Consider the following 19,472-nt stretch of genomic DNA (forward strand, 5'->3'; position numbering starts at 1 on the left):
GGCAACAAGTGCAACCGGTGCCTCACCTCGTAACCATTCCTGCCATGATTTAATGCTTGAGGCATCAAGATATCCCGGATCGCCCGGATCGCCCATCCTCTCCACTCCAAGACGATAACAACACACTCATAGTCTGACAACCACACCGCGTCCACGTATCTAGGGAAACATCACCCTTCCTTATCTGTGGACTGGTCAACTGAGTCCGGACAATGTAGTCTCTTTCCCTCACCGGTGCCGACCACCCCGAGCTGTGTGCTGCTGCCTTGGTGATCGAATTACAAGGCCTTGGCGGAGAAATCACTCAAGTGTGGATCCCCGTGAGACCCGCGGAAGCGGAAGTGACCGTTCCAGTCCACGGTCTAGATTAGCTTGCTGGCCAAGGCGCCTGGTCCCTGGTCACGGAGATTCTGTTTTTTGTGCGCTCGACTGGACGAAGGGGTTTTTATGAGACTGCTGATTGCACTGGTCGGAGGGACGATGCCATCCGCCGGAAACCAGGTCGATCAGGATTTCGGCAACTTACTAGGGGGAATTTATCTGACATTCAAATTTTTGGTGCTATTTTAATATGCTCCTCTTTATGCTATGAGAATGTACAGAATGTGACGGCGAGTAAGCGAGGGTCAGGAAATCAGCCCTACTTGGGTCATGTGACCATCATTTTCGCCTCAGGCAGAAGCTGGGATTTTTGCCTGAAGTCCCTCCTCCCATTCAGTCCCTTTTATCTGCTCTCGAACTCCATAACACACGCCATATGGGAATATACGTAATCCATAATGTCTGATTTAGAGCTCGTCAAACTTCCGGATCTTGATATTAAAGTTATTCGTGTGTACATGAAGAGCTATAGCCCCTTTTGGAGGAAAGCACTCCCTCCCGGGCAAATATATAGAAATTTTTGCAGGCCTTATTCGCATGTTAAGAAACATGAAAGGTGTCCAATTATCGGTTCAGAAAAGGCCAAACAACCAAGCTATCATGATAATTTGCTGTGAACCGAAGCTAGTCTTCCAGGAAGCCTAGACACTGCTAGTGGTGTAGGTGGGTCGCATGTCAATGTCCTGACTAGGTGGTGGTGAAGATCTTTGGGACCTTGGGGGAGATGGAGGTTCGGGGACATGCTGCGCAGGAAGAAAACTGATAGCAAAAGTGTGATCTGATAAAGCTAGCTGCAGCTCATGGCCCAGTCGATTGCAGAAGATACGAGGGCAGTTTGGTGTTCGGCAAGGTTGCCCTGTTTGCTCGGCATCCTTCCCCGGGACAATCTGTCAGCCCTGACTCACTTATCTATGGCAGATGCCAGCTCTGATCCTTTCGTTTACTACCTTAGTACATTGAATTGTTGAAACTACTGCCAGAGAAAGACTTTGACTAGCTATAACTAACTGACTACTCCATACTGGAATTATAGCCCGGCGCACTGTCTTGTGATAAGTACTCCGACTATTCCCGGCTGCGGTGGAGCATCGCCAACATTTCCGCGTTTAAAACCGCAGTAAAAATTTTCACCCCGCGAAATTCGGCAGGACTTCCCTCTTTACCCCGCCATTTCCCATTTCCCCCCATCCAAATCTCCTCTGTAGCATCAAGACTCCTTGCGTCTGTTGTTCTTTCTCCCTGAAGGACTCTCCGTATTCGCCCTCAAACTGCATAACATGAATGCCTCCGGGCAGATATGCGCTCTTACTTTGGCTGGTAACATGCTTTTGACCCTCAAATGCCACCAAGGCGATCACCTCGTAACCTCTTGTCTGCCTTCACAGTGTGACATGTCGACAGCGCAAGGTTAAATGCGACGAAGCACGGCCTATATGCGGCCCCTGTGTCAAAGCCTCTCGAAACTGTGTCTTTTCCAGCAACTGCATCTTTCGCCACTCCAACGTCAATGATCTCTACCGCGACGCGGGGAGCGGTTGGTACCCGGGGAGCCCTCAGATATGGGTCCCAATTCCCTCGCACCGTACAGTGGCTTCCGGTCTCACGGACGAGCGAACAGCACTGACCCTGCCCCACAGTCACCTTTATTCAGGTCATAGACCCATTTGCCGACGAGGAATCAATATCCTCGTTGGATGAGCGCCATCAGCATCACGAGCACCATCTAGTAGTCGCCTCGCCCTCGACAATTGCTGCTGCTGAAGAGAGTATCGTCCCGACTCCTGCCCGGAGCCCCGTGCCGCCCGAACAAAATGGAATCTTGACAGCAGTCTTGATCCAACACTTCCAGGCAGCTCCCGGTCAGTGGCTGGACAGCTTCGATTCCAATGCGTATTACTCCATCAAGGTGCCCATCATGGCGGCTACGCGGCCGATGTTGAGAGCGGCTGCTTGTGCCCTCGCCGCCAAACATTTGCACCGGCTCTGCCAGGGGGATTCCGTGCGGATATCGCAGCTCCCCCACCTGCGCAAAAGCCCGTTGCAGTGGATTATCAGGGCAATCGACTGGAAGTACGAATCCGTGCGGCTCTACGACCAGGCCATCCACCACCTGAAAGAGGCCATTGCGCTGGAGATCCCCGATGATCGGCGCGAGGAGATGTTCGCCGTGGTCGCGATCCTCTGCATGTATGAGCTGAGCGACGCCCCCAGCACCGAATGGCGGGCTCACCTCAGCGCCCTGCCCTTCCTGTACTGTGGCAGCCCCGATGCCTCTAGCTCGACCGAGGCGCTGCCTGACTCCCTGCTGCACATTTCGCGCTCCGTGTTTTGGAGTCTCTATCGGCAGGACTGTCTCTCCGCCTGTAGGTTTTCTTTCCTGCCATGTGCGATTCCGCATACGTTTCTGTTCTAATGCCGTGGACGTAGTCATCAATGAGACTCAAACCCGTCTGGACCTCTCCGATCTCATCCTCTGGCGTAATTTCGGCCTCAGCATCTCCTCATACGGCCACCTCTTGCCCCCGTCGAGCACATCCACCACCCCGGCCATCTCCTCCGCCTCTCCTTCCCCTCACATCTCGTCCCCAGCTCCCTGGCTCGATGAAGCCACGCTCAGCAACGCTCTCATCTGGCTCACAGGCAAGATGATCAATTACATCACCAGCGGCGACGGCATCAACCCGGGCGACTACGAAAGCCCCCCAGACCAGCGGCCATCCTTCGGCACGACGCAAGAGGATCTGTTAAAACGATGGCAGCGACTCGACTTCGAGCTCCGCGCCTGGCACGACACCCTGCCTGCTTCCTTCACCCCCTGTGCGCGGACCCGCCTGTCTCTCTCCACGGGTTCCAGACTGGTCGCGCGACGCCCCGCCCCCGAGCACCGCGACGCCGATGACTCAAACGACAGCAACGCCATCGACGCCGTCGTCTTCACGGTCCCCATGTGCGCCGTCACCATCCAAACCTACCACATGGCGCGTATCCTGCTCCTGAGCAACATGCCGCAGGAGGCGACCGCCATCCGGTCGACGGTCACCGCCCGCCTGCACAACTACCGGCGCATCGCGGGCGAGGTGGTGCGCCACGCCCGCGAGGTCTGCGGCATCAGTCTGGCTGGGCTGCCGGATGCCGTGCTCCCCCACACGGTGCAGCCCTTGTTCGTAGCGGGCCAGTGTTTCGAGGGAGTGCCCGAGCGGCGGTTGGTGGTGGATCTGCTGCGACGGGTCGAGTGCGAGACGACGTGGGCGACCGAGTATCGCGTGCAGGATCTACGGCGGCAGTGGGCGGCGGGGGGAGCGCTGGTCTGACAAGGCTGTGTGTAGTGTTGCTTTCTCCCCCTTTCTTCTTTTCCTTGTTCTTGTATATTTCTGAACCTTAGGTGGCATTGGTGGAGAGAAGGCTGAGTTTGAATGCTAGATGTTAGGGCTGATGGGTTTGCCGTAGACGACGGGTATAATACACCCTTAGCACCCCCCATAGACTTGGAACATTCTGAGGTGCATTATTTGACCCGGGCGCGGTAGCGAAATTCTTTTTTCTGATAGAATCCTCTCAATACTGAGTAGTAAGCATCGGGATGCGCTGGCAATGGCTTACGAATACCTATGACGCGAAGCTGCAATGCACTTCACTTGCGAGAACAGTGGGGAGAATATCCAGAAACAAAGGAAATTCTCCCGAGCTCAAAGACGAGGAGGTCTAGATCCATTGGCCAGGTCAATCTAATCAGCCCACTATTCCCCACCGACTTCGTGTTGGGGCGATAACAGATAAGAGCCGGACGCCGCAGAAAGAGGCGATCTTCCCGAAAGTGAAGGAATCCCTCCCGAGCTACCAATTCCTTCGCCTATCGCGGTCTCGAAGTGTGACGATGTTGTGCGAACATGTAGATCCCACCTTTGAAAAAAAAAATTCTTCGGGGTCACTTAAGCCTTCGAGGCCTATAAACGGCCGCTTCAGACTCGGTCTACTCGTGCAGAGAGATATCTCAGCACCATTCTCCCTAGCGAGAGGGACACCATACCGCAACCATGTCGCCGATCGTGCATCTATCGCGCTATGTCAGGGCCAGTATTTTATGCTCCCTTGGGGGGTTCCTGTTCGGGTGCGTGGCCTCCCCAAGACTTGCACGCTTACATCCAAAATCTAACCAGTGACTGAATGGTAGGATGGACACCGGCATTATCGGATCAGTGGTCGTCATGGAGCAATTCACACAGAAGTTTGGCTCCTTCTCGTCTATCGTTCACGGGCTCGTCGTCTCAGCCATCTTGATCCCCGCCGCTTTCTCCTCGTTCTTCGGCGGCAAACTGGCCGATTGGGTTGGACGGCCCAGGGCCATCAGTCTGGGGGCGCTCATCTTCGGGGTCGGGGCGGCCATCGAAGCGGGCGCTGTGCATCTGGCCATGTTCATTGTCGGCCGTGTCGTGGAGGGACTCGGGGAGGGTCTGTATCTGGGGACGCTGGTTGTGTAAGTCGACCTCTTCACTTGCGACTCGCATAGTGGAAGAGTTGCTGATTGCGTCCATCTGCTTGCAGATACATCTGCGAGATCTCGCCTCCGAAGCAGCGAGGCCCGCTCACCACTGGCCCGCAGCTCTTCGTCACGGTGGGCCTCGTCGTCGGCTTCTTCACCTGCTACGGCTGCGAGCGCCTGCACTCGTCCATGGCGTGGCGCGGCCCCTTCACTCTCCTGGCCGGTGTCTCCGTCCTTTTTGGTCTCGCGGCGTTCCTGTGGCTGCCCGAGTCCCCGCGGTGGCTCACCCTCCACAACCGCTCCGACGAGGCCACGCGCGCCTGGGAGTATCTTCAAGTCAGCCCGGCGGATCGGGAGGAGTTGAGCGAAGAGGACGACTACGAAGTTCACGAGGAGGCCGTCACGCACCCGCTGGCGCCGACGGGGAGCACCCTGGCCCCGAACACCCTCGAACAAGTCCTCTCGCGCCGCAGCGAGAGATCATTCCCGACGAAAGGTGGCCACCAGACCAGCCTGTTCGACGCGTTCAAGCCGGACGTGCGCAACCGGACGCTTTTGGGTCTATTCCTGATGTCCATGCAACAGCTTGCCGGGATTGACGGGGTCCTCTACGTACGATCTCCCCTTTCCTCTCCGCCCAACCATCCTCATCACGCATACTAATTAAGGGAAATAGTACGCCCCGCTCCTTTTCGAACAAGCAGGCATGACCTCCGACCAAGCCAGCTTCCTCGCCTCCGGCGTGTCGGGGATCGTCATCTTCGCCGTGACGGTGCCCGCGCTCATCTATGCCGACAGCTGGGGCCGGCGCCACAACGTCATTCTGGGCGGCCTGGGGCTGACGGTCACCATGCTGGTGATCGGTGCGCTGTACGCCGCCGACGCCGTCCACGAGTCCACGGGCGCCGGCCGCTGGGTCGTCATCATCGCCATCTACCTGTTCGCCGCCATCTACAGCGTCTCCTGGGCCGTCAGCTGCAAGGTCTATGCCGCCGAGATCCAGCCCCAGCGCACCCGCGCCTCCGCCACCTGTCTCGCGCACGGCGCCAACTGGGTCTCGAACTTCTTTGTCGCCTTGATCACCCCAGTGTTACTGGCGAAGAGTAGCTGCGCGGCGTATTTCTTGTTCGGCGGGTTTACGCTCGTCACAGCGGCGGTGTGTTGGGTGTGGATGCCGGAGACGAAGGGGAAGTCATTGGAGGAGGTGGAGAGGTCGTTTGTCAGGGGGAAGGAGGGTTAACTGGGGCTTGGTCCGGTCGGGGCTGTGTTTGGGATGTGATGCTGGTTGTCGTACTGTTTTGATTCTCATCGTATTAGCCTATACAAAAAAGCCGGTTGTCCACGGCGGGCTGTTTGGAGACAGGCATATTTCCTCATGTTAACCTCTCCTCCGCTGGTATCGGGAGCATCCCGACGGAAATACTCCGCCAGTGTCACCTCTATTTTACATCACTCAAGCAAGGGTCTTGAAGCATAGACTGCCACAAGGCTGGCTCGGGATTTCTCCGAGGTGGAGCGATGTGGAGCTTTGTGGATATCCCCCATGGGGTACCCCAGAGCCTGAAAAAGCTACATCCTCAAGAGTAACGTAAGTGTCGCTGTATATATAAGTCAGTCATCTTCAGAGATTGTAGGTCCTGATCTCTACTAGGTATCTGCAACGAAAGCGTCGAAGGAGCCATGAGTCACGAACTAACCGAGAAAGCCACCGAGGGCAGCGCTCACAAGCATGTCGAGCGCGTCGATGAAAGCAGCGACGAGGTTGAGTTCCTCCGTGAGTATGAAGGGCTCAAGGGGAGAAAGGTGGTTCAAAAGGTGACCAGAAGCCGTTCCTGCCGTTATATCTGCTCGTATCTCATGGTCATGCAGGTGGACTACCATCTTATTCCTGTGCTCGCCCTGCTTTACATGTGTTCTCATGTCGATCGGAACAATCTTGGCAATGCAAAGATCGAAGGAATGGCAACGGACCTTGGGTTGGTTGGCAATCAGTATAACATCGCGAGCACACTGTTTTTCGTCCCTTACATTATCTTTGGTGGGTTGGCATCTTCATTGGCCCTACTACGGTCCTGATCATTGTTCGCTGACGATAATCGCACCGAGTTCCAGAAATCCTCTCGAACATCATGATCAAAAAGACACGCCCAAGTGTCTGGCTGTCTGTCCAAGTCGTGACGTGGGGTGTGGTGATGACCTGTATGGGAGCCGTGCAGGGCTTTGCGAGTCTGACTGCCTGCAGAGTACTACTGGGGATCTGCGAGGTATACATTGTTCCTTTGGTCTTTAATCACTGAACGGATTTTTAATGGTGGTTCAGGCTGGTTTCTTCCCAGGGGCCGTGTTCCTAGTATCCCAGTGGTATCCCCGGTATGAAGTCCAGCAGCGACTAGCTTTGCTCTATACTGCATCCGCCATCTCGGGGGCGTTCAGCGGCCTCTTAGCCTACGCGATTTCACAGATGGACGGTCTTCGCGAAATTGCAGGCTGGCGGTGGATCTTCATCCTCGAGGGCATCGTCCCCGTGGCTCTGGGGGGGCTTTTACCCATTCTCCTCCCCGACAGCCCCGAGCGAGCCAAGTGGCTGACCTCAGACGAGAAAAGATACATCGACCTTCGCCTCCGACAATCAGGAGTTCGCTCCGCTACGAGTGCAGAAGAGGACGACAAATTCTCGTGGTCACTGCTCCTCCAGACCATGCTGGACTGGAAGATCCTCCTTGGGGTCCTCTTGGCGATGGTCAATGCCGCACCAAATGCGGCGTTTGCCTACACAATGCCGACCATCATTAACCATCTCGGCTTCGAGGCGCAGAAAGCGCAGCTGCTGACCATCCCGCCCTACTTCTGCGGCGCCGTCTCCAGCTGGCTCAGCGGCCGCCTGGCGGACCGGTTCACTTGGCGCTTTCCCTTCATCGTAGCGCCTATGTTCGTGATGTTGATCGCCTTCGTGCTGCTTTTCGTACTCTCGGCGGATATCGACGCCTACAAGAGACCTCTCTATTTTGCCATCATCCTAGCCCAAATCGGCATCTACCCCTTGCTCCCTGGGATCTCTGCGTGGACGGGGAACAATCTCCCCCAGTCGTGGAAAAGGTCCATTGGAATGGCGTGGTTGCTGGCTGCTGGGAATACAGGAAGTGGGTTTGCCATTTGTTCCGCTAGACGCGATGAAAATTAACGTTTTTTTTCAGGTTTTATCGGCACGAACGTATTTCTGGAGAGGCAAGCGCCGCACTTTACGGTGGGCTACGGGGTCTCGTTGGGTATCATTGCTATGGGTATTGTCGCGTGCTGCGTCTTAGAGCTCTCTCTTTGGCGACTGAACCGAGCAAAAAGCGAGATCTCCGAGGATGAGGTGCGAGCGAAGTATACCCCGGAGCAACTGGCTTCGATGGGAGAGAAGAGCCCCCTTTACATGTACACACTGTAGGACGTGCTGCGAAAGGCGGAAAGCACTTTGGGAGGAAGAGAAATTTGTGAATGACACCGAGTCTTGTGTACTGTGTTTGTAGAGCGACTGATTGTTTGAGTGTTCTTCGAAAAGTGAGGTTATGCCTAGCCGATAGCTTGGACTGGATTTCGATCATTACGAAATGCTCTATCCCATCGTCTCTTTTGTAGAGATAATCTTTATGCAGGTTACAATGTCAAACTATCTGCTATTTACAAGCCATGCATGATCGTTACGTCAGGGCTACCATCTCAAAACAACGCCAACACATTCGGCGGGCTCGCAACTGCCCCGGGCACCTACATCGATCCAGAGTTAGCCCTAACCCATGCATTGCATCGAACCCGAACCACCAAACCAAACGAGCAGAGAACTTACATTCATCGGCGCGCTCGTCAGGAAGAAAGTATACCGCTTCTCCGCCGCGCACACCTGGCTCAACTCCTCCAGATCGAACAATTCCCCGATTGGCATCCCCCAGCCGGCTAATAGCCACTCGTGCAGATGCCACCGCGGTTCCGTGCACGGCCAGACCTCGAGCGAGCGCGTGTCGCCCGCAATCGCCGCGATCCGCTTCTCCCACAGGAACTGGAGCACCTCCTCCGATGGCTGGATCCCGATATTTTCGGGTTTCTGGGTGCGGTACACTGCGTCTAGTCGCGAGCGCCTGTCGTCACTCAGGGTTTCGTATTGGTGGATGTATCCGAAGCGGATGAGGAGGATGTCGCCGTGGCGGATGTCGTCCGGGGACAGGTTCTGGTAGGAGAGAACCTTGAGAAGCTCGGCAAAAGGGACGGGGTGGGCACTCAGGGCGTCGATGATGCGGCCGTTCTGAACGGCCCAGCTGTACCAGTCGATCAGCACAGCGCGGCCGGCGATGCCTTTGTTGGCGATGTCTGTCGGGTTTGGAAAGTTGAGGTCAGTCGGTTTCGAAGAGGATTATGGGTAGGTGCGGGCTTCTCACGTTGGATTCCGTTCGGAATAGGGGACTCTGCGAACTGCGCGGCGGTGCGACCCATGTAGTATACCTAAATCAACCAAACAGTCAGCCGTCTGAAGCATATGAAGGGTGCGTGTTTTAACCCAGACGTACCCCTTCTTTCTGGTATGCGTAATGTCGGAACCCGTCCCACTGGGAGCTGCACTGGGAGTTGAAAGACCACTAAGACTCTGGTCAGATCAGATCTTAGTAGACCGCAGCTTTGAAGTCAAAATCGTGTACTCTACCTCATCATCATGAGCATGCTTCAAAGGGGCTTTGTTGGTCAGTTTCAGCTCCAGCGTTTTCCGGCCCAAGTGGGGATACGATGACCCTGTCATAGACCAACTGACTTTTCATCAATGACTCTGGCCGTTGGTGCTAGTTGGCAGAACAAGTAAACGGGTGGTTTCACTTACTTCAAAGATACTCTCTTGCCGGATCGGACTCCCTCTCCTGCTGCCCGTGCAATTATCGCGTCTGTCAGATGGTTCAACGTCCCAAGTTGATCATCCGGTCCCCAGAGGCCCCAGGCGTTGCCATGTGGGCCGTCCCTTTGCAGTGGGAGGTCTGCAAATGAAGGATGTTTCGAATTCATAATTCAGTTTCTGTCACTTCTGACGCTCCTTCTTTGCTGGAAGAGGGCGAAAGTGATTTCAGGAATCAAGCGTCGTTGAATAGATGGCAAGTATCTATCTGTATCTGCGCGCGGTGAATTCCCGATGGCGACGGAAATTCTCCGAAGCCCGGACTAATGCTTTCATTATAAGTAACCAGTCTCAGGCAGATCTTCCAGGACAAGAGTAAGCAATTTTAACCCAATGCACTAAAAAGAAACTGACTGTGGATTACAAACAGTGGTTCGTATCTGATTTGTCAATCTCAAAGTTGATAGATCACACCGAATGCCAAACAGTTGTGTAGTCAATGGGCCGTATTTCCATTTCTTCATCTTTCTTCCCAAAGCGAAATGAATATCCAGTTCTATTTTCACGGTTCTAAGGTGTGTTGACTAGTCATATAAATGAGCCCCATTTTTGTCCTTGTCAAATCTATCGCCGTCCACGGCTCTAAATTCACTGTACAATCCTTCGCTTGCTAGCCTTTACAGCCACGCGAAAATCCTGCCAAACATGACAGCAATGCGCATCGCGATCCCAGTCGAACTCCGGGCCAGCCAGCTGGAAATCATAGCTCAGCAGGAGTTTTGCGATGGTCAGACGCAGCACCCGCAGACCCATGATCTTCCCCGGGCACGCATGGGTGCCCACTGAGAATGCCGAGAATGCAGCCAGATCCGACTCGGGGGTCGGGGCAAGCCACCGTTCGGGGTCCCAGCGATCGGGGTCTTTAAAGTACCTTGCAGATCGGTGGATCGAATACTTGTCGACGAAGACTTTGGCCTGCGCAATGTCAGTATAAATCTGGGTCAGCTGTATTCCTGAAGGTGGCTCACCCCGTTGGGTACGTAGACGCCATCCACCTCTATACCGGTGGAGATTCTGGCGCCCACGTCGTTCACTGGTGGCTGTAGTCGTAGACTTTCTTGGATGCAGGCATTTAGGTAAGCGATCTGGGACAGAGCGTCATCTGTGCAAGCTTCTTCGCTGGAGATAGCGATGCGGAGCTCGTGCTGCAGCGTTGCGAGCGCTTTGGGATGTTGCAGTAGGTAGTAGAAGACGGCGGATGCAGCGGCTGAAACAGGGTCATATCCACCAATTCTATTCATACCGTTGTTAGTTTTATAACATGGAAATCCTCGAATGGCATATTAGGGATGCCCTCACACAAGAAGACTGATATGTGCCATGGCGCGCTTCAACTCGGGCTTTCCATCGGCCCCGTCCACGATCCCCAGCTTTTGCGCGACAATGCTCTCTCGAAACTCTTTGCGGTCTGTGAGTCTACGAGACAATTAGACACACCGCATTTCCAGTGGACAATCTCGTGGGGAGGAAGAACCTACTCCTGAATCCGACTGAAAGTGTTCACCTGCACCCAGTCTGTCGTCATAAGATTTCGAACTGTCCATAGCAGAACCGCCGCGACGGCCGATGCCCCTGGCAAGCGACCGATGTAAAACATCAAGTCCAAACCAGCGGTGTACACATTATCCCACCGCCGAAAGTAGTCAAATGTCTCTTTCGTGCTAATGGGAATGGAATGACCGAGGAAGAAATGCCCCATGCACTGCCAGATCAGCCGGTCCATCCCGGCCGTCAGATTGTATTGCTTCCCCCCGCGGGCTGCGGTGTCCAGCTCATCCTCCAGCTCCGCCAGATAGGTCTGGTGAATCTTCTCCTGGCTTTGTGTGGGATAGGTTGCCAGAATCCCCTGGACCTGCGACCGCACACTCCGATGGTCTGTTCGGGTGGTGGCCGACTGCGCCGTGGTGTCTCCGATCACGACATCAATCGCAAAACTGACGTTGTTCTGCGTTGGAGTGAAGCCTTTGATGTACTCGTCCTTGTAAATTGCGTCTCGCGCTCGGGGGCTCGCGAAGGATAGTTCATTAGGGGAGATTCGAACGACCGGGCCTGTGTAGAGTCAGGTAAATGGTTCTCAGAAATAGGTGATCTGTAGCGTACCATATTTCTCATGTAAGTCTCGTAGCTTAGGAAGAAGTCTCCCTGAGTAGCGCGCGTGCATTGCCCATAGCTTCGGTCAATATTAGTCTGGTGATTAAAAGATTGGAGGGAAGCTGTGAACCGGAGACGCTGCTGCAATTGCTGGGCCTGGAAACTTGGCCAAAGGGTGGAAGTATCGATCGTAAATCACGGTGGCGGCGAGAATCGCCCCAGTAACCTGGATACCGTCAGACTGCGTCCATCAGAAAAGGCAAATGGTACTAACCAGGAGAACCAACAACATGTTATTTGTTTGTCGACCACCGTCGCGCTGGGTGGGCTGACGGCTGGCTTCAACCCACTAATATGACGAGCTCGAATCTGAGGTGAAAGACACCAAGTTTCGCGGCGGCGAGGTGGCCATGGCGAGACTTATGATACATTGAGTTGTTCGTGTGGGGACCTGCAGGCGCTTCAATCACATTGAACCGAGTGATTGTGACCAAATCGCCGAGTGCCGATCATGAGGCGATTGGGCCAGCCGGGTAGGGCTTATCATATTCGGATCACCTCATCAGCCCCGCGAATACGATATCAGCCGCACTATTTGCTTTCAGTCTGCAGTAGTTTTGTCTTTCACCCCAATCGTCAGGAATTTCGGGCTCCACTTTGGCTTGGATTTTGTCAAGATCGAATTTCAATACACTTTAGATGGTGGTGAGGGTTCCAAATCTCGGGCTACCTCAAAACCCATTGATCCTTCGCTGGCTCCGCATGGGTCAATAACCGATGTGATGAGAATATCAGAATTTCCCCGAGTCCATACATGCAGGTAGCTTGGATCAATGCCGTTCGTGAATAGGTTCGGTTGTCACTTAAGTGCGTGTGACCCCTCCACGCACGAGGGGGGATAAAGTCCGGTGTATATCTGCCTGGTTGACAAACCCATTCACCGAAAGTTTTCTCCATGCTTGCTGATTGCCACTCTAACCTTGAACAGCAACTATGCACACAAAGGTCCTTACGGCAGAGCCAGGCTTACCAGGTTTAAGCCCTGAGCCTACGGTTCGCGCCGCACGCGATGCTCTTGACAAAGCAACCCAGTACTCGATAGAGCAAATGAGAGAAGACAACCATTGGTGTGGCGAGTTACGGTCCAATGCGACTATCACGGCTGAATATGTCTTCCTGCGACTGTCTCTTGGCTTGGACCTCACCCAAGAGGCGAAGCCCCTCATTCAATGGCTTCTCTCGCAGCAGAATCCAGATGGTTCCTGGGGAATTGCGCCCCACTATCCCGGTGACATCTCAACCTCGACCGAGGCGTACTTCGCTCTCAAAATCCTCCAGTTCTCACCAGAACACCCGGCGATGCGCAAGGCCTGTGAGTTTATCCGGAGTGTTGGGGGCGTGGCCAAGGTCCGCATCTTCACTCGGTTCTACTTGGCAATGTTTGGATTGTTTCCCTGGGACGCAGTGCCGGAACTGCCGGCGGAGCTCATCTTCATGCCGGCCTGGGCCCCGATCAACATCTACAAGTTCGCCTCGTGGGCGCGCAGCACGATCGTGCCTCTGCTGATTGTGTCCCACCATCGTCCGATTTACCCTCTTCCTCTGGGGTGTGCAGCGGACGGTACATACTTGGATGAGCTGTGGCTTGACCTTGGGAATAAAGCGGTGCCATACCAGCGGCCTGTGAGTAGTGCTGGACTGAACTTGCTGGTAACTTTGTTCTTGATCATCGACCACGTGCTGCACTTCCTGAACGGGCTTCGATTCTTTCCCACTAGAGCTTACAGTCGTCGCAGCTGTATCTCCTGGATCCTCGACCATCAAGAAGACTCCGGAGACTGGGCTGGCATCTTCCCGCCTATGCATCTCGGCTTACTGGCCCTCACACTGGAGGGCTTTCAGCTCACCGATGCACCCGTTGTCAAAGCACTGGAATCTGTCGAGAGGTTTGCATGGGAGGACCAGCAAGGCCGGCGCATGCAAGCCTGCGTCTCACCAACCTGGGACACAATCCTCATGTCCATCGCCTTATGTGATGCCTCCCATCCCAAGGACAGTAAAAGACTACACCGCGCCATCAAGTGGATTCAGAATCGCCAGCTCACGCAGCCCTACGGCGACTGGCAGGTCTACAGCCCCAAGACCATCCCCGGAGGCTTCAGCTTCGAGTATTTCAACACCTGGTACCCGGATGTCGACGACACTGCGGCCGCGATCATTGCCTTCCTCAAGCACGGAACCGACCACACGCACCACAATGTCATCCAAGCGGTGCTCTGGATCCTGGGCATGCAGAACAAAGACGGCGGCTGGGGCGCGTTCGACATCAACAATGATGCGCTCTTCCTGAACAAGATCCCATTCAGTGATATGGACAGTTTATGCGATCCATCGTCGGCAGATGTCACGGGACGTGTGTTGGAAGCGTTTGGTCTCTTGTTCCGGAGCCCGGTTGCGCAATATGCGGGCTCAGACTTGCTGTCACAGATACGCACTGCATCCGACCGTGCCATTGAGTATCTTGCGCAAAGTCAGGAGGCGGATGGGTCGTGGTACGGCCGTTGGGGATGCAACTACATCTACGGCACGAGTAATGTCCTCTGTGGTCTAACGTATTTCACCAAACATAGCAGCCGCATCCCGGCCTTAACATCTCGAGCCGTGCAATGGGTCCTGTCGATTCAAAATTCTGATGGGGGTTGGGGCGAAAGCCTACAGACCTATCGGTCTAGCAGTCGGGTCGGACTCGATCATTCTTCCACCGCGTCACAGACGGGATGGGCCGTGATGGCTTTGCTGCCGTATCTGGCGCCGAGCGCCCCCGCTATAGAACGAGGTGTTGGCTATCTCATTCAAATGCAGTCAAAGCAGGAAGGCAGTGGGAAAGGAGCAACGTGGGAGGAGAGCCGGTATACTGGGACGGGATTTCCGAACTTTTTCTATCTTGGATACGCACTGTATGCACATTACTTTCCGATGATGGCGCTGGGGAGGTATGTGCAGTTGGCAGGGACTCGAACTTTTGGAGTCTTGTCGAAAAAGGAAATCTTCTGATAGATGCTGCTATGATGACATGATAATTTGTTCTGTTGCGGCCTTGGGAGGCAGTTTCGGAAGGTTGCCTAAGAATGACGATGTGTATAATGCTATCCTATGCTCTGATATCAATGAACCAAGATACATACATACGCCATGATATCGTGGGTTGGAGGTATCCAGTTAGTCAATTCTATCTCCATTGACGGTACCACGAGATATCAAGTCATTATCTTACCCGCAGTGCTCGGAGTCAAAATAAGTCTCCAAACTTCTCAGTCCTTTTAACCTCAGGTCTCACGCACGTATTTATCCTCGAACCCCACGAAGCTCCTCCCTACAGAGATACTGGGTCAGGTAAGGCTGGAAGCCCTCGAGTCCTGGGATTGAGCTGAATCATTGCATTTAGATCCTCTCCTTCGTGGTGGAGCTCTTCTCGCCGAAGCCTTCTTACGGCATGCTTTGCCAGAGAGAAGGCAAACCGAAACGCATTCTCGCATCAACTACTGCAGACAGGCGACAGCTGGCCGCATTACATCTCACCGGTCGAGTCTCCTATCGCAGTGCCTCAGTCTTACTCTTCCGGGCCCTTACCGTAGAAGGTCATAGTTCAGATTCTCTGGAGCGCCTCGAATGTCTATCACACAGCCCCTATGTCGCTTGTGTTCGTCACCTCAGTTTCGGATTTTATTACCCGGAACTCTGTAGACAATCCAGATTTGCGAACCTTGCCGACAACATTCGATATCTCCAACAGCTACAGCAGGGCGTCAATGATTGTCTTTCCCGGTTTCCGGGTCTGCGAGAGATCGTGTTCGTCCAGACCGATATCTTGGCATAGTCGCTATGACTTTGCACGACGTCGAGCTCCCCTGTTTGTCCGAGCTTCACCTCCACCTCGAGTACGCGCACTACTTGAGGCGTGTCCTCGACGCCATCTGCTCCTCATCACAGCCCCGTACAAACGACAATCTGCCTCGTCTCCGACACCTCGTGTTGTATGCGCCCGGCCTCAACTACGACAACATAGCGCAAGAATCGCCTGAACCTGAGGCTGCTGCTGCTGCTGCAGCCCAGTCCCATGCAGCTCGGGTGCTCTGTCTGTTGGGGCTCGCCCCTAATCTCGAGACACTGACTCTCACATCGTGGTTTCTACGCCTTGACACAGCGATCCTTCCATCACTACAACTCCGCGCTCTTTGTCTGCTTGGCGTCAAAATTTCCTCGAAATGGCTGCTTCGCTTCCTGGAGGCTCTTTATAATACACTTCAATCCATTTCCTTTACCCACGTCCGCCTGTGCTCGGGAACCTGGCCACGGTCCTGACCAGTATGTGCTCTTTCCCGTACCTGCTTCAATAAGACCTTGAGAGCATTGGGTATTCGCCGAGCGAGGCGAGTTTTTCCCTGTCTGGCCTGTATCACATCAACGAGCTGATCACCCGGTCGCCTTACGACCTACCTGCCCTCGGGGCGCTCTATCGTCACATCAGCCGCAACAGAATTGCTGCGGGACTGCAGTCGTTGATGGCCACGCCGATGGAGCACAATGTTAGTATTCATCAAGAGTCATTGACGTGTGTCAGACAGGTTTCCTGAGTGGGAACAGGTTGGCGTATCTTCGAGTCATCAAGCCCTTCTTTGCTCTGTCTGTTGTAGTTTGTGTTAGTCATGTGAAGAAAAAATGAGTCAACTAGAGCCTATGACTTACTATACGGCTCCGCGTAGCAATATTCTATCCCGATCGTTTTAAGGGTCGTGCGAGGGAATGATGTCATGTATAGTAGATATTGCGATGGTTGTGCTAGGCTTCATAACTTCCTTTTTGGGCTTTGCTTGCCAGCTCCCGCACGGGGAGTATGTGCCTCCATCAAAGTTCCACTTGCTAAATGATCTGGTATCCACCAGAAAAAAACAGAAGTCACTAGAATCTACCATTCGTTCTGCTTCACCTGTATCAGTCTCTGAAACTGCGCTCCATTTAACCTCTGATATCGTACAAAGTGTTGTTTGAAGCACTGTGCTATGCTTTCTTCAAATCCATAGCCAGCGGTCAGCATGTCATATCATCCGACTGAAGAACGCCTGACCACTCCTGTGGTTGGGAGGAGGTCTTCGTCTTGACCAGGCGTCGTCGGTCTTCAATCAAGTATGTCAACCACTATATCCCCATAAGGCTGGGCTCATCTTGATAGGACGAAAGCATGCTCAGAATAAGAACCCCGCTGTGGCTGCTCACTGGGAGCCTCCCCTTATCGGCTGGCATCGTTAAGGTCTTTCATCGACTTCTCTATGGCAGATGTGGCCAAGGGTCATGGCCGCGCTGCTAACCTCGTATAAAAAGGTTTTCTGTAGCCATCGAGCATTTGGAATCACTAAAGGGCCACGTAGTAACGAAGGAAGAAAATGTATTTCCCAGCCCACATCGCCTGCGGCAGGACTCCCTGCGAAAGAATCTGTCTGTCTGGCACCACGTCGTCTCGTTCATCGCAGCTGGGCTGGTGCCATCTTGATATAAAACTCTGATTACCCCGCTCTGCAGTTACATATCAATGATTAGACGTTCTTATTGTCTCCTATTCATGAGGTTATGTGGCTGCCTAGTGCCTATTGACAGGTGCAGCTGGTATAGCTTCACGATTTCCGTTTCGGGATATGCATGTGATGGTAGGGCTGTGTGGGGCGGGGTTCTGGTTGGTGATTGGTCGTACAAGCTCACAGCCTGCCTGTCGATGTAGGACGTGAATAGCTTCATGATATCGCTTTCATTCACATTGTTCTTCACCAAGACTCTTCGTAAGCAAGATGTCAGGTGTCTCACTTCTCAGGCCTCGAATATAAAAATATCTTCTCACCATCTTCAACTCTTCTTCTCTTTCTTCCTTCCTTCTTCCTTTCTTCTTTCTTCAACCACCTCTCTTCCATCAACCTCTGTTCTTGTCCACCAACAACGTGAGTTTTTCATCCATCTTTCATCAACTATCATCATCTTCATCCATCTAACAAAGAGTCCTTCATCCCAGCTACAAAAAAACCACAAATCCTCCATCAAACCGTCCATCTCATCCATCGATATCGGTTCCACCACTGCCACGATGACGGACAACCATGGCCAACAAACCAGCGGAGGACGAAACACCACAAATATCAAATGCTGCGTGTGCCTTGACCAGTTTCAACGAAGCGAGGTAACTCGTGTTGGCTGTGACCACGAATACTGCCACGCCTGCATCAAGCAGCTCTTCATCAAGTCCCTCCACGATGAATCGCTGTTTCCACCGAAGTGCTGCGGCCAGGAGATCCGTCTTGCACTCGCCGAGGACCTCTTGAACGAGGATGAAATCCAAACCTTCCACCACCGCGAGATCGAACATACCACAGCCCACCGCGTTTACTGCGGGAATCCTGCGTGCGGCGCCTTCATTCGACCGGAACTCATCAGAGGAGACAGGGCCCGTTGCACCGGGTGCCTCAACCTGACCTGTGCTCAATGTATGAACCTATTTCATTTCGACGCCGACTGTCCCGAGGATCCGGCCATCCAAGCCACACTCGCGCTCGCGGAGCAAGAAGGATGGCGACGGTGTTACTCGTGCAAGGCAGTCGTGCAGCTTTCTCGGGGCTGCAATCACATGAGGTGAGTGCACCCCTGAGAACTAACCTTGAGACTTGCCCCACGGATAGACCAGGTATGCTAACATCGAGTGAATGCGTGATAGATGTCGTTGTGGTGCACAGTTCTGTTACCGATGCGGAGCGAGATGGCGCACCTGTCTCTGCCCCCAATATGAACATGGGAACCAGTTCGCCAACCCCGAATGGGTGATGCCGCCGCCTCGCGACCATGGCCCTCGTCATCGAGGAGGCAATCGCAATCGAAACAACGCCGGCCGCCGAGTTCCAGTTCCACCCCGCGACCACGGCCCTCGTCATCGAGGAGGCAATCGCAATCGAAACAACGCCGGCCGCCGAGTTCCAGTTCCACCCCGCGACCACGGCCCTCGTCATCGAGGAGGCAATCGCAATCGAAACAACGCCGGCCGCCGAGTCCCAGTTCCACCCCGCGCAACCCTCGAGGAGCAGCTCAACCCTCCACGAAATAGGATCAATGAGCTGCACACCTGTGTGCGTTTCGAGCTCAGAGAATATGGAAGCCCACGCGGCTCCGGGTGCGCAATCTGCAATGGTCTCCACTTCTTGTACGAGTGTGAAGACTGCGGACGCCTGATCTGCGAGTACTGCCTTAATCGGATCTGAGCTCTGTTTTTTGGACGATACAGGAAATGCGAAAATGTGTCATACCAGCCATAGGTGGCACGTTTTTGAGTGTCGTCGGACTCTCCGCTGATTGCGGGGTGTGTCATTCCAACCATAGGTGACACATCTTCGAGCGTTGTCGGACTCAACTTGTTGCGGGACATGGATCTTTTGGACGGAAAGTCTTGGTGAAAATGCGGGAATCGGGAGTTTTGGGTGTATGGAGATCCTAGACGGAGTCTTGGAGACAAACGGGGATTTGGGGTTTGAACTTTTGGAGGCAATTGGGAATTTGGATGTGTTTTTT

General features: G+C 53.9%; 9 protein-coding genes across 9 annotated transcripts; 7 read left to right on the forward strand and 2 right to left on the reverse strand.

Moving 5' to 3' along the window:
- The first annotated feature begins 1,529 nt into the window (after positions 1–1,529).
- On the forward strand, positions 1,530–3,908 carry ASPACDRAFT_126334 (Zn(II)2Cys6 transcription factor domain-containing protein). Its single transcript, XM_020196914.1, has 4 exons — positions 1,530–1,698; positions 1,767–1,963; positions 2,019–2,744; positions 2,809–3,908. Exons 1-4 carry the CDS (start codon positions 1,679–1,681, stop codon positions 3,690–3,692), a joined length of 1,827 nt encoding a protein of 608 aa, XP_020052400.1. The 5' UTR covers positions 1,530–1,678; the 3' UTR covers positions 3,693–3,908.
- A 369-nt stretch (positions 3,909–4,277) lies between these two features.
- On the forward strand, positions 4,278–6,225 carry ASPACDRAFT_126335 (uncharacterized protein). Its single transcript, XM_020196915.1, has 4 exons — positions 4,278–4,489; positions 4,553–4,855; positions 4,924–5,473; positions 5,538–6,225. The coding sequence occupies exons 1-4, from the start codon at positions 4,416–4,418 to the stop codon at positions 6,099–6,101; spliced, it is 1,491 nt and encodes a 496-aa protein (XP_020052401.1). The 5' UTR covers positions 4,278–4,415; the 3' UTR covers positions 6,102–6,225.
- Positions 6,226–6,718: 493 nt separating this feature from the next.
- Positions 6,719–8,294, forward strand: ASPACDRAFT_54895 (putative MFS transporter; the record flags this gene model as incomplete). The annotated part of the gene is made up of 4 exons (XM_020202931.1): positions 6,719–6,899; positions 6,974–7,125; positions 7,182–8,001; positions 8,056–8,294. The coding sequence occupies 4 exons, from the start codon at positions 6,719–6,721 to the stop codon at positions 8,292–8,294; spliced, it is 1,392 nt and encodes a 463-aa protein (XP_020052402.1).
- A 272-nt stretch (positions 8,295–8,566) lies between these two features.
- ASPACDRAFT_35545 (uncharacterized protein) lies at positions 8,567–9,892 on the reverse strand (the record flags this gene model as incomplete). The annotated part of the gene is made up of 6 exons (XM_020200131.1): positions 8,567–8,614; positions 8,694–9,211; positions 9,280–9,343; positions 9,409–9,477; positions 9,543–9,642; positions 9,714–9,892. 6 exons carry the CDS (start codon positions 9,890–9,892, stop codon positions 8,567–8,569), a joined length of 978 nt encoding a protein of 325 aa, XP_020052403.1.
- A 412-nt stretch (positions 9,893–10,304) lies between these two features.
- ASPACDRAFT_81728 (uncharacterized protein) lies at positions 10,305–12,213 on the reverse strand. Its single transcript, XM_020205942.1, has 7 exons — positions 12,148–12,213; positions 12,004–12,099; positions 11,883–11,952; positions 11,261–11,831; positions 11,082–11,198; positions 10,751–11,015; positions 10,305–10,697 (listed from the first exon to the last, which is right to left on the reverse strand). The coding sequence occupies exons 1-7, from the start codon at positions 12,163–12,165 to the stop codon at positions 10,371–10,373; spliced, it is 1,464 nt and encodes a 487-aa protein (XP_020052404.1). The 5' UTR covers positions 12,166–12,213; the 3' UTR covers positions 10,305–10,370.
- A 367-nt stretch (positions 12,214–12,580) lies between these two features.
- Positions 12,581–15,081, forward strand: ASPACDRAFT_126338 (terpene cyclase/mutase family protein). Its single transcript, XM_020196916.1, has one exon. The coding sequence runs from the start codon at positions 12,867–12,869 to the stop codon at positions 14,925–14,927; it is 2,061 nt and encodes a 686-aa protein (XP_020052405.1). The 5' UTR covers positions 12,581–12,866; the 3' UTR covers positions 14,928–15,081.
- A 674-nt stretch (positions 15,082–15,755) lies between these two features.
- Positions 15,756–16,235, forward strand: ASPACDRAFT_47424 (uncharacterized protein; the record flags this gene model as incomplete). Its single annotated transcript, XM_020201952.1, has 1 exon — positions 15,756–16,235. One exon carries the CDS (start codon positions 15,756–15,758, stop codon positions 16,233–16,235), a length of 480 nt encoding a protein of 159 aa, XP_020052406.1.
- Positions 16,236–18,003: 1,768 nt separating this feature from the next.
- ASPACDRAFT_47425 (uncharacterized protein) lies at positions 18,004–18,616 on the forward strand (the record flags this gene model as incomplete). Its single annotated transcript, XM_020201953.1, has 2 exons — positions 18,004–18,545; positions 18,598–18,616. 2 exons carry the CDS (start codon positions 18,004–18,006, stop codon positions 18,614–18,616), a joined length of 561 nt encoding a protein of 186 aa, XP_020052407.1.
- A 136-nt stretch (positions 18,617–18,752) lies between these two features.
- ASPACDRAFT_47426 (uncharacterized protein) lies at positions 18,753–19,136 on the forward strand (the record flags this gene model as incomplete). The annotated part of the gene is made up of 1 exon (XM_020201954.1): positions 18,753–19,136. The coding sequence occupies one exon, from the start codon at positions 18,753–18,755 to the stop codon at positions 19,134–19,136; it is 384 nt and encodes a 127-aa protein (XP_020052408.1).
- Positions 19,137–19,472: the final 336 nt, after the last annotated feature.

This window comes from Aspergillus aculeatus, assembly GCF_001890905.1.
Source record: "Aspergillus aculeatus ATCC 16872 unplaced genomic scaffold ASPACscaffold_18, whole genome shotgun sequence".
NCBI classification, from domain to species: domain Eukaryota; kingdom Fungi; phylum Ascomycota; class Eurotiomycetes; order Eurotiales; family Aspergillaceae; genus Aspergillus; species Aspergillus aculeatus.

What these genes read in the sequence shown, in the direction of transcription:
- ASPACDRAFT_126334 (XM_020196914.1), top strand. Translation starts at nt 1,679, where the DNA reads ATGCGCTCTTACTTTGGCTG. An exon ending in ATGCGCTCTTACTTTGGCTG is followed by an intron (nt 1,699 to 1,766) that starts GTAACATGCTTT and finishes CTGCCTTCACAG; the next exon opens with TGTGACATGTCGACAGCGCA. An exon ending in GCAGGACTGTCTCTCCGCCT is followed by an intron (nt 2,745 to 2,808) that starts GTAGGTTTTCTT and finishes CCGTGGACGTAG; the next exon opens with TCATCAATGAGACTCAAACC.
- ASPACDRAFT_126335 (XM_020196915.1), top strand. Translation starts at nt 4,416, where the DNA reads ATGTCGCCGATCGTGCATCTATCGCGCTATGTCAGGGCCAGTATTTTA. An exon ending in TATCTGGGGACGCTGGTTGT is followed by an intron (nt 4,856 to 4,923) that starts GTAAGTCGACCT and finishes ATCTGCTTGCAG; the next exon opens with ATACATCTGCGAGATCTCGC. An exon ending in GGATTGACGGGGTCCTCTAC is followed by an intron (nt 5,474 to 5,537) that starts GTACGATCTCCC and finishes TAAGGGAAATAG; the next exon opens with TACGCCCCGCTCCTTTTCGA.
- ASPACDRAFT_81728 (XM_020205942.1), bottom strand. An exon ending in GCACATATCAGTCTTCTTGT is followed by an intron (nt 11,016 to 11,081) that starts GTGAGGGCATCC and finishes CGGTATGAATAG; the next exon opens with AATTGGTGGATATGACCCTG. An exon ending in GCGTCTACGTACCCAACGGG is followed by an intron (nt 10,698 to 10,750) that starts GTGAGCCACCTT and finishes GACATTGCGCAG; the next exon opens with GCCAAAGTCTTCGTCGACAA.
- ASPACDRAFT_126338 (XM_020196916.1), top strand. Translation starts at nt 12,867, where the DNA reads ATGCACACAAAGGTCCTTACGGCAGAGCCAGGCTTACCAGGTTTAAGC.